The sequence below is a fragment of the Uranotaenia lowii genome, chromosome 1, assembly GCF_029784155.1.
Source record: "Uranotaenia lowii strain MFRU-FL chromosome 1, ASM2978415v1, whole genome shotgun sequence".
NCBI lineage: Eukaryota > Metazoa > Arthropoda > Insecta > Diptera > Culicidae > Uranotaenia > Uranotaenia lowii.
In genome coordinates this window covers 107,398,254-107,410,173 of record NC_073691.1, presented here as the reverse complement: position 1 = coordinate 107,410,173, position 11,920 = coordinate 107,398,254, and the positions used below count along the sequence as shown (strand labels likewise).

The 11,920-nt window shown below is 42.2% G+C and overlaps 2 protein-coding genes across 3 annotated transcripts; both read left to right on the top strand.

The window, feature by feature from the left end:
- Positions 1 to 5,832: 5,832 nt before the first annotated feature.
- LOC129737775 (uncharacterized) lies at positions 5,833 to 6,696 on the top strand. The gene has a single exon (XM_055728939.1). The coding sequence runs from the start codon at positions 5,833 to 5,835 to the stop codon at positions 6,694 to 6,696; it is 864 nt and encodes a 287-aa protein (XP_055584914.1).
- LOC129738802 (uncharacterized protein K02A2.6-like) lies at positions 6,317 to 11,445 on the top strand. Of its 2 annotated transcripts, none has more exons than XM_055730103.1 (2): positions 6,317 to 11,277; positions 11,372 to 11,445. In XM_055730103.1, exon 1 carries the CDS (start codon positions 6,919 to 6,921, stop codon positions 10,099 to 10,101), a length of 3,183 nt encoding a protein of 1,060 aa, XP_055586078.1. In that variant the 5' UTR covers positions 6,317 to 6,918; the 3' UTR covers positions 10,102 to 11,277; positions 11,372 to 11,445. The 2 variants fall into 2 exon arrangements, with proteins under 2 accessions (XP_055586078.1, XP_055586077.1); XM_055730102.1 differs by having other exon boundaries at positions 6,317 to 10,759; positions 10,820 to 11,401.
- Positions 11,446 to 11,920: the final 475 nt, after the last annotated feature.

Here is an 11,920-nt window from a genome sequence, read left to right as displayed (position 1 = left end):
TACAAGGCTTCCTTTCTGGCAATTTGTGGTCAGGAAGTTTATACAAAATTAAAGCTTATTTTTCCGGGAAGAAGCATCAAGGAAATTCCCTATGATGAGCTCACGAGTGAGCTAGTTAAAAATTATGACAAAACTGATTCCGATGTGGTACACAGTTACAATTTTTGGACTAGGCAACAAGATGCTAATGAAAAAAATATTGATTTTGTTCTGGCTGTTAAGTTTTTAGCAGAATTGTGCAATTTTGGCGATTTTAAGCAACGAGCTATTAGAGATGTGTTAGTCATGGGTATAAAGGATCAACAGTTAAGAAAAAGGCTGTTCGATGAAGAAGATTTGACGGCAGCTAAGGCGGAAAAAATAATCGTAAACCAAGAGCTAGCTTTGGATAGATCGCAACGTTTGGCATTCTCCGATGCGGGACGTGTCAGTGTTGTAGCTAGGCTGGGTCGAAAACAGGATCGCGGTTCTAACATATCGAGATTTAGATCAAGGAGTCATAGCTCTAACAGTGACCGTTCAGTGTCTTTTCGGGCACCAAACAATGATAGGTTTAATGGGAAAAAGACCAAACCTGTTTTCCACTGTACTTATTGTAATAAAAAGGGGCATACGCGAGCATATTGTTTTCGCAGGAAAAATAAGAGCCCAAATATTCGTCGTTCAACTGTTAAATTCATCGATTCTCCCAAACCATCTAACTCGGGTCTATTTAAGAGATTAAAACAAGATTTGGAATCGGAAAGTGACGAGGAAATATCATGCATGATGATATCGTCTGTAAAGAAGATAAGCGAACCTTGTTACGTGAAAATTGAGGTGGAAAACAAAATGACAAGAATGGAAATAGATTGTGGATCGGGAGAAACTGTGGTTTCAGAACAATATTATAGAAAGCATTTTAAACATTTAGCTCTTTTTCCTTGCAATAAGAGTTTGGTGGTCATTGACGGAAACCGTTTAAAGATTTTGGGTAGTATTTTTGTCAAAGTTTGCTTGGGTAAGGTTCAGCGTAGTTTAAGCTTGGTGGTCCTGAGATGCGATCGAGATTTTGTACCTTTGATGGGCCGGAGCTGGATGGATGTAGTCTATAGCAATTGGAGAAGTGCTTTCGACCAACGGCAGATGTTAGGCGTACCTGTAAATGCGTTAAAAGAGGATGAAACAATCGAAAGTTTGAAATGTAAGTTTTCATCTTTGTTTGACAATGATTTCTCCAGTCCTATAAAAGGCTTTGTTGGGGATTTAGTTTTGAGAGAGGACACTCCAATTTTCCGAAAAGCATATGAAGTTCCGCTTCGGCTTCGCAAAAAAGTTATTGAATGTTTAGATGATTTAGAAAAAAACGGGATTATTGAACCAATTGATGCAAGTGAATGGGCTTCCCCAGTGGTAGTGGTTATCAAAAAACACCAAAATATACGTTTGGTTATCGATTGCAAGGTTTCGATTAACAAGGTTTTGATACCAAATATTTATCCACTACCTTTACCCCAAGAACTATTTGCTACTTTATCTGGATCAAAGGTTTTCTGCTCTTTAGATTTAGCAGGGGCGTACACTCAACTTTTACTATCCGAACGCTCAAAGAAGTTTATGGTGATAAACACAATAAAAGGATTATTTGTTTACAAAAGACTTCCACAAGGTGCTTCATCATCTGCAAGTGTATTCCAGAAAGTAATGGACCAGATTTTATTAGGTCTTAAAAATGTTGTCTGCTATTTGGACGATGTATTAATTTCGGGAGAAAATTTTGACGATTGTAAAGTTAATCTTTTTATAGTTTTAGAAAGGCTTGCTAAAGCTAACGTTTAAGTTAACTTTAAAAAATGTAAGTTTTTTGTAACCAGTTTACCATATTTGGGTCACATTTTAACCGATCGTGGTTTGCTTCCTTGTCCTGATAAAATAAGAACCATACGTGAAGCAAAATCCCCAAGTAATGTGACAGAGCTGAAGGCTTTTCTTGGTCTGGTTTCGTATTAATCAAAATTTATTCCGAACATGTCCGGCAGAGTAAGTCCGTTATATAGTTTATTGAAAAAAGATGTTAAATTTGATTGGAATGACATTTGTGAGCAAGTATTTAATGAATGTAAAAAGTTTCTGCTTAAATCGAAACTTTTAGAGTATTTTGATCCTGAGAAACCACACCCAAAATTCAGCCTCTGTGCCAATGGCGTGTAGTCAATTACATAGCATCATTGGTACAAGAAGATAACGCGATCGGTGCTGATTCAATTTGCTCCCACCGGCATTAATCTCACAAGTTAACCGAATTGCGTATGTCTGAAAGAAACAAAATAAAAACGCTTTCACGTCCCTCCCTATCGCATCACAAGACGAAGAAGGATGGAAATAAATACCGGCCAACACCAGGCAGCCAGCCAACCGAGCACTGTGCGTGTGAATGTAGCAAAAGCAACAACAAAAACATCCTTCTAATTCAATCCCTTCAATCCACCGCCAAACTACCACGGCCAAGCTGTGCGTGTGTATGCAGTAAAAGCAACAAAAAAAACATTGCTCCAATTCAATCTACCGGCAAACAACCACGGCTAAGCTGTGCGTGTGTATGTAGCAAAAGCAACAACAAAATTCACCGGCAAACAACCAACGGCCAAGCTGCCCGGCTTTAGCAGCTGTGTATATGTAGCGTGTGTATGTAATAGCAGGCAGTAAGCAAAGCACAGTTCTCATTCAATGGGTTTCCCGTTTCCTTCACTCCCGTTCCCTTTCCCGTTTCCATCTTAAGACAAATGAATACCTTGAAAGGAGGCCAAACGCCGGGAAGCCACTGTCGTGCGTTTCTTTTGTGATTGATCGGTGACAGAATGCCTATGACAAATATCCCTCTTCCTGCATGAAGCTCAAATAGTACACTGGTTAAGATGTCGGTCTGGCAAGACCATATGGTTGGTGATTTGAGTTTGATTCTCCCTACGGGCGCTGTGGTTTATATTTTTGTTTTCTTGTTTCTGGGATGAATTATCCAATAGGAACGAAATCCCATAAAATGTTTTTCTTGTTTCGCTTGAATGTAGTGGTCATGCATCATTTTAGTTGGGAGCCGAGTCCTTATGCCAGTTACGGTTTTTCAAACATACCGTCTTCGGCACAGTGCACATTTCAGGGCATTATCGGCACAGAGATTTGCTAAATAGGCATTGGATTTTTGCAACCTCTTCTATGGGTGCAGTGGTTATTGTAACAGATGCTTGCATTTATGGCCTTGGGGGTGTTTTAGCACATAACATTAATGGGGAAGAGCGACCCATTAGTTTCGCATCTTTTTCTCTAAATGAAGCCCAGAAAAAATATCCCATTCTTCATTTAGAAGCTTTGGCTGTGGTCTGCACTGTAAAAAAATTCCATAAATTTTTATACGGGCAGAAGTTTGTTATTTACACAGACCACAAGCCGCTAATTGGAATTTTGGGAAAGGCAGGAAAAAAATCCGATATCAGTTACTCGTTTGCAACGGTATATTTTAGAATTGTCTATATACGATTTTGACATAATATACCGCCCAGCTTCCAAATTAGCTAATGCTGATTTTTGTTCCCGTTTTCCTGTAACTGAGATGGTTTCTGAGAGTTTGGATAAGGATATAGTAAAAAACCTTAATTTCACACCAGATTTTCCACTCGATTACAAAGAAGTAGCGAAAGCAACGGCAGATGATATCTTTATTTTGCAAATTATGAAATACCTTCGACAAGGTTGGCCGGAACGGATTGAAAAGAAATTTATGGACATCTACTCAATGCATCAGGAATTGGAAGAGTTGGAGGGTTGCATACTCTTCCAGGACAGAGTGGTAATTCCAGAGATAATGCAACAACAAGTGCTGAAAATGCTACACCTTAATCACATCGGAACAACTAAAATGAAGCAGTTAGCCAGAAGAACAGTGTACTGGTTCGGGATCAACATGGCAATTGAAAATTTTGTAAAATCGTGTCACATCTGTAGACAGAGAGTTTCAACGAAAACTGTTACTGATTACTCACCTTGGATTTCAACTTCTAAACCGTTTTCTAGGATCCATGCGGATTTTTTTCATTTGAATGGTAAAGTTTATTTATTGATAGTAGATAGTTTTACCAAGTGGATAGAGGTTGAACATATGAAAAACGGAACTGATCACAAAAAAGTGATAAAATTTTTTTTAAATATTTTCTCAAGATTCGGGTTACCAGATGTTATTGTAACGGACAATGGACCACCATTCAATTCGGAATGTTTTATAAGTTTTTTTAAAACTCAGGGAATTAAAGTATTGAAAAGTCCTCCATACCACCCTGAAAGTAATGGACAAGCGGAACGAATTGTTCGTTTAGTAAAGGACGTTTTGAAAAAGTTCCTTTTGGATCCAAACATTAGTAAACTTGATTCAGACGAACAGATATATTATTTTTTATTCAATTATAGAAACACTTGTTTGGGTCCCGATAGCAAATTCCCTTCAGAACGTTTATTATCGTACAAACCAAAGATACTTCTTGATTTACTAAATCCAAAGAATAATTATAAACAAAATTTGACAAAAGTAAATGATGATAATCATCCGCAATCAGATAGAAATGTGCCTAGGGTAACAGACCCATTTTTGAATCTGGTAAATGGAGAACTGATCTATTATAAAAATCCCGATAAAGCCGATAAAAGGATATGGTTACCTGTCACATTTCTAAAATGGTATTCTCCAAATATTTCACAGGTTTCGCTTGGTGGAAGGATCATTTTGGCACACAAGCGTTGAGAGTTTTGGATGGTTCACGCCGGAAAATTAAACAACCAACTATTATTCATGATAGAACAGTTTTGCCATTGGAACCATCCAGTGAATTTTCCCATGCGAACCGTATTTTGGAACCACGAGTTCAACATCAGTTGCATGCAGCACCGGTTGAAGGAGGAAGGAATAAACGTAAAAGAAGTGAAGATGAAGAAGTGGGCGATATCTCGGAAGATGAATTTTATGGCTTCCCGGCTGATTCATTCATCTATTCAGGAGGAGATAATCCACTATTCGAAAACGAATGTAATGAAGAAAAGCAAACCAGAAGAAGTAAAAGAGCTGTAATGAAAAAAAAGATTAAGGATTTTGTATATTACTAACATCAAGTTAGATTCCTACGTCAGGATTTCCGAATTTGAGAAAGAGTAATGTTTTGATAATTGTATTTACATAATATTTCGCAAATGAATTACTTTTCAATACATAGAGAAAATTTATGAATTTAGAAAAAGATTCAATGAAACTATTCAAATTAAATATTGTTCATAGTTTCATCTGTTAGCAGCCTGATCGCAGTAACATGGAAATTTATGTCATGTGAAAATTAGGAAATAAAATCATTCTTTGTTCGATAGTCAAACCACTGACCACACTGACTTGACTCTTAGAACAAAAATTCAACCATTTTCTGTCTAATTTTTTGTTGTCAGCTTTTGCAGGTTCGCAATACCGACGGCAGGTGGCGAACCTGAAAAATTTGACAAAAAATGCCCTGTAGGAAAAATGGTCCTGTTTAGCCCGATTTTATCGTAGAAGATGCGTGTTTTATTTTTAAAGTTTGGCGGCATTTCCTAACTGGGATAGCATTTCTTCAAATCGATCGATGCGCACTCTGGAATCGACATTGCGTACTGTTGGAAAAATGATTTTTTTTTGTTTTTTTTTTCTGGAAAAATTATCCAGAAAACGAAATCGAGTGTCCAGTCAGTATGGTCAGTGGTCAAACAGTACAGACTTATTTGAACAGTTATCAATTGGCGACGAGTAATTGAAGAATCTACGAAGCCTTGCCTATTCCGAACAAGATGTCCCATCCATCCGAAGGAAGCTCCAACCAAATGCAAGACATTTTCAAAATGATCATGAACCAGAATCGGCAGATGGCGGAACAGAACGCGCGGTTAATGGCGGTTATGGAAAGGTTCACCACTCAAGCAGCCCCCAACCAGCCAACTAACAACCCCGAGTTGGTCATCGAGTCTCTGTCGTCCAATATTCGAGAGTTCTGCTACGATCCGGAAAACGGTCTTACATTTGACCGTTGGTACCAAAAGTACGAGGATTTTTTTCTTCAAGATGGAGCCAAGCTGGACGATGCGGCCAAGGTACGGCTGCTGCTTAGGAGTTTGAACGTGATAGTCCACGACAGGTACCTGAACTTTGTTCTGCCGAGACATCCGCGGGATTTTAGTTTCGAAGAGACTGTCGAGAAACTAAAACAGCTCTTTGGAACCCGGATTTCTCTATTCAGCAAGAGGTACAATTGCTTTCAACTTGTCAAGCAGCCGGAGGAGGATTTCGTGGCGTATGCCGGAACGGTGAACAAACGCTGTGAGGACTTCGAGTTAAGCAGAATCACCTCGGATCAATTCAAGACGCTGATTTTTATCCGAGGCCTCCAATCGTCGAAGGATTCCGATATCCGCACCAGACTACTTTCCAAGCTGGAATCGGATGAAGGAGACTGCAAGTTGGAAACGCTTATCATCGAATGTCAACGACTCCAGAACCTCAAGCACGATACCGCTTTGGTCGAGCAGAAGCAACCTTCATCTGCTGCTTCAGTATGTGCACTCAAACAAGAAAAGCAAGCAACAATCAACTTTACCCAAGACACCGTGTTGGCAATGTGGAGGTATGCATTTCGTCCGAGAATGCCCCTTCACTAAGCACCTCTGCAAATCCTGTGGGAAGACTGGACACAAAGAGGGATACTGTAACTGTCTCTCAGCGAAGCAGCACAGCAAGAAAAAATCGATCGACGGGAAGTTCGCTGTCAACCATATCAGCAGCGGACTACGACGCAAATTCATCGACGTCTCCGTCAATGGCGTGTATATCGAGCTGCAATTCGACACCGCTTCCGATATAACCGTCATTTCAAAGCCAACATGGAAGAAGCTGGGATCACCACCTCTACAACCAACTCTCAAACAGCAAAATCAGCATCTGGCAAACCTCTGCAGTTTGTCGGCGAAATACAATGCGACGTCACCATGGGAAACGAAACCAAGTTTGGAACGTGTTATGTCACCAATCAACCATCCCTCAATCTTTTCGGCCTGGATTGGATTGAGCTGTTTGGACTGTGGTCTCTTCCACTGTCATCGATCTGCCACAAAGTTCAAGCAGACCACTCCGAACCGATCCAGCAGTGTAAGAAAGCGTTTCCCAAGGTGTTTGCCAACTCACTCGGACATTGCACGAAAACTCGAGTCAAGCTGTTTTTGAAGCCCGACGCACGACCGGTTTTCAAGCCCAAACGCCCGGTTCCATTCATGTCCATACCAAAGGTCGAAGAAGAATTGGATCGTCTTGAGAATCTCGGAATCATTTCCCCAGTAGATTTCTCACAGTGGGCCGCCCCAATAGTCGTTGTCAAGAAGGCGGGTGGGAAAGTGAGAATCTGCGCCGACTACTCAACCGGTCTGAACGCTGCTCTAGAGCCGCACAATTACCCTCTTCCGGTGCCGGACGACATCTTTACCAAGCTGAATGGATCCAAGGTTTTTAGCATCATTGATTTGTCCGATGCTTATCTCCAAGTTGAAGTGGACGACGAATCGAAGAAGCTGCTCACAATCAACACCCATCGAGGACTGTACCGTTTCAACAGACTAGCTCCTGGTGTCAAATCCGCTCCCGGGGCGTTCCAGCAGTTGATGAACGGAATGATAGCGAATCTCGAAGGCGTTGAAACGTTCCTGGACGACATCATCGTTTTCAGCAAGACCGAATCCGACCATCACAAACGACTCCGAGCACTCTTCAACCGGCTCTGCGAGTATGGGTTCCGTCTTCGTGAAGACAAATGCAATATTCTCCAGCGGCGAATTAAGTATCTGGGCCATATTGTTGACGAAAAAGGTATACGCCCAGATCCTTCGGAGATTGAAGCCATCGCCCGAATGCCAGCACCAACAGACGTCTCATCGCTCCGCTCCTTTCTTGGTGCGGTAAATTTCTACGGGAAGTTTGTACGCGCTATCCACCAACTTAGGCGCCCTCTTGATGCACTATTGAAGAAGGACGTCAAGTTTATCTGGTCTCAAGAATGCCAACAAGCTTTCGAGAAATTCAAGACGACGCTCCAATCAGATCTACTGCTGACCCACTACGATCCGAGCTTGGACATCATCGTTGCTGCTGACGCGTCGAAATCCGGAATTGGTGCCGTCATCATGCATCGATTTCCGGATGGTTCTCTCAAGGCAATCGCTCATGCTTCCCGAACGCTTACGTCAGCTGAGGTCGGGTACAGCCAGATCGAAAAGGAAGGACTCAGCCTTGTTTTTGCGGTTACCAAATTTCATCGCATGCTGCTCGGTCGACGGTTCACTCTGCAGACGGATCACCAGCCCTTGCTCCGAATTTTTGGTTCCAAAAAGGGCATTCCACTACATACAGCGAATCGTCTCCAACGTTGGGCGCTTACTCTCCTGTGCTACGATTTTGACATCCAGTACGTATCCACCAATCAATTCGGATATGCAGACATTCTATCCCGTCTGATCAGTAGCCACACCAAGCCGGATGAAGACTTCATAATCGCATCCCTCCAACTCGAAGAAGACGTTGAGGTTCCTTTGGATGAAGCCATCGAATCTTTACCTGTTTCCTTCAAATTGGTCCAACGTGTGACAAGCAAATGTCCTGTCCTCCAGCAAGTTACCGAGTTCACCCAAAAAGGATGGCCTTCCGATCTCAGCAGTATCCAGCATGAAACGGTCAAACAGTTTCATTCCAATCGTGAATCGCTAGCAGTTGTGAAAGGCTGCCTGATGATGGCCGATAGACTGGTGATTCCGAACAGTTTGCGTCAACGAATACTCAAGCAACTTCACCGAGGGCACCCTGGCATCGATAGGATGAAAGCTGTGGCCCGAAGCTACGTGTTCTGGCCCAAAATCGATGAATGCATCACGGAGTACATCAAACGTTGCAGTAGCTGTGCCATACATTCCAAATCCCCACCGAAGGTATCCCCTCAGCCATGGCCAGCAACCAAACATGCCTGGGAACGAATTCATCTCGATTTCGCTGGTCCATTCTTCAACCAACATTTCCTGATTGTCATCGATGCCCACTCAAAATGGCCCGAAATCAGAGCGGTCCGTTCTCCCACAACGTTGGCGGTCATCGAGTTCCTGAACGAGTTGTTCTCAAGATTTGGCGTTCCAGAAACAATCGTAACTGACAACGGAACGCAATTCACATCCGAACAGTTCGCTGCTCTCTGCAAATCCAATGGTATCCATCACCTGCGAACTGCACCATACCATCCTCAATCAAACGGGCAAGCAGAAAGGTTTGTCGACACGATGAAGCGCTCCATGCTCAAAATCGAGGAAGGCAAGGGTGGAAACATTGCAGAAATTCTTCAAACTTTTCTGCAAACCTACCGCTCCACTCCCAGTCGGATTCTTAAAGGGAAATCTCCGGCTGAACTGATGATCGGAAGGAAAATGCGTACAACACTGGATTTACTACTCAAGCCGCAGTCACACCCCAGTGAAGGCACGTTTCCCTCCCGACGTTTCAAGGTTGATGACGAGGTTTATGCCAAAATTCACGAAGCCAACAGCTGGAAATGGGTTCCTGGACATGTGATCGAGGCAATCGGCAGCGTTACCTACAACGTGCTCCTGGATTCCTGGCATGGCCGACGAAAGCTGATTCGCTCCCATGTCAATCAATTGAAACCTCGACTCAACGGTAATCAAGACACCAACAATCCAAGCTCTCCACTAAATATTTTGGTGGACATGTTTGGTCTATCATCTCAAACCGTGGCTCCAACATCGAATTGCACTACCGAAGCTCAAGATCCAGCGATTCCACTACCGGTTGAACATCCAACAGTCCAACAATCCGAGGGTACATCAGATTCTTCATCTGTTGTTTTCGAGGACACCTTTGAGCCACAAAGCCCTGCTCGCAGTGAAGAGTTCGTAGATGCAGAAGAAACACATCAAGCAGACGACCAATCTTCAAGCGTTCCTGAACGGGTCAGGCCCCAACGAACCGTCTGGATGCCCTCCCGTCTCGAGCCTTACCTGGTGTTCTGGAGATAGAAGGGAGAAATGTTAGCAGCCTGATCGCAGTAACATGGAAATTTATGTCATGTGAAAATTAGGAAATAAAATCATTCTTTGTTCGATAGTCAAACAGTACAGACTTATTTGAACAGTTATCACATCTAAGGAAGGAGGTGTTGTAATAGTCGATCAATCAGGCATTCGATCAGTTTAGACTAATCCATTTTGAGAGTTAAACGGTAATAACCGATTACGAGAGAGACTCGGTTTATTGTAAGATATGAAAGTGATAAAGAGTAATCGTTCACTTTTGGTGTAACTACAAGCCTAACTAGACGTGTTATCATTTACTGATAACTTAAAGGAAAATCCTATAGTTTCCCATATTTTAAAAATTTATAATTTTGGCGATCACAATAATCACTACCCGTTTTCCGCTGAAAGAGCCTAACTACAAGTAGGTAATGTTTCTTCTCCCACGGCAGAAGAGCACCCTCCTCGAGTGTTTTATTATGTACGAACCGTTCGAACGAATCTCCAGCAGCATCCGTCACTCGTCGGAAAAAAAACACCGCAGGCATGTAAACCTGTAGTGTTTCGGAAAACTTCTCTAATTTGGCCAGAAATACTATGAATGGCCATAAAACCACTGAGAACTAAGCGCATCGAGGTCGACAACAACGAAGCGATGAAGGTAAGTGGAGAAACTGTTTTATTGAGCAATTATTTTTAATTTTTTCTACACTCCGTACAGCTCACCAAAATATGCAGTAGCTGCTATAGTGAAACTCCACCATCCGACCAGACAAACACCGGAGCAGTTCCAGTGAGAAAGGAGGTGAAAACTGGGCTGGAACAACCATCATCGCTCGTACAGTTCCTCAGTTACCATTGCGACCACACCACCAGTCACAACATTCCGGAGAAAGATACGAACACCAGTACCATAAATATAGTGTCAGCCGACGTGGCCACAACAACCACAACTAAATCAACATAGCAGCAGTGGGTGACGGAATAAAATATCAATCTTCCAGTTCCTCAGCCACGATTGAGACTACAGGTAAAGCCGTCACTGATAGTATCACCATCACCACCACCAGCGGCAACAGCAGACATCCGCCGGAAGCGATTCTCGCCACTTCACCACCTCACAGTTTTCGACCCGAATGCGAGAAACAACAAAAAAAAATGGTTCCATAAATTGGCAAGGTATGTTCGAAGTTTTTTAAAAATATTCTTTTAAATTTGTGGTTATCCTAAAGGCTATTTTATCAGAATACAATTATTCTTTTTTTTAACATAGGAATCTAAAGCAGCCCAAATCGTTAAAAAATACGTGTATTGCCAGAGCTGAAGCAAAAAACTACAATAAGTCTGCAGGAAATCGGAATTCAACCGAACAATCAATACCAACGAGCAAATAGGCCTGACCCAATGCCTAATGATGACGGTGAAGGAGAGGAAGATACTATGATCAAACTGAGCGGTGAAACCGTCACATCGAAATACATAATTCCGGAAGTGCTCCACACACCAATTCTTTCGATTGGGCTTAATCCGTACAAGGATATCCACCGATGGATGCCGTTATTGAAGCAAAGGTGTTGCTGAAGCAAATGAAATGTCTCACTCCGTGCGAGTAATTGACACCGTTTAGTTATCTTGCTTGTTTGCCGATTGAATCCCGACTGGGTAAAATGTGGACCTTGAGGAGTAACGGCCGGCAACGTCGATGGTGCACCAAAAAGCACTCAGCAGAATGAAATGGAAATGTCTGATTATGTAGCTATGTTGACTGCGTTTAGGGTAAACTTTCAAACACAACATGGACATTATTCCTTTATTTTATAAG

Coding starts and splice junctions, on each gene's coding strand:
- LOC129737775 (XM_055728939.1), top strand. CDS start 5,833: ATGTCCCATCCATCCGAAGGAAGCTCCAACCAAATGCAAGACATTTTC.
- LOC129738802 (XM_055730103.1), top strand. CDS start 6,919: ATGGAAGAAGCTGGGATCACCACCTCTACAACCAACTCTCAAACAGCA.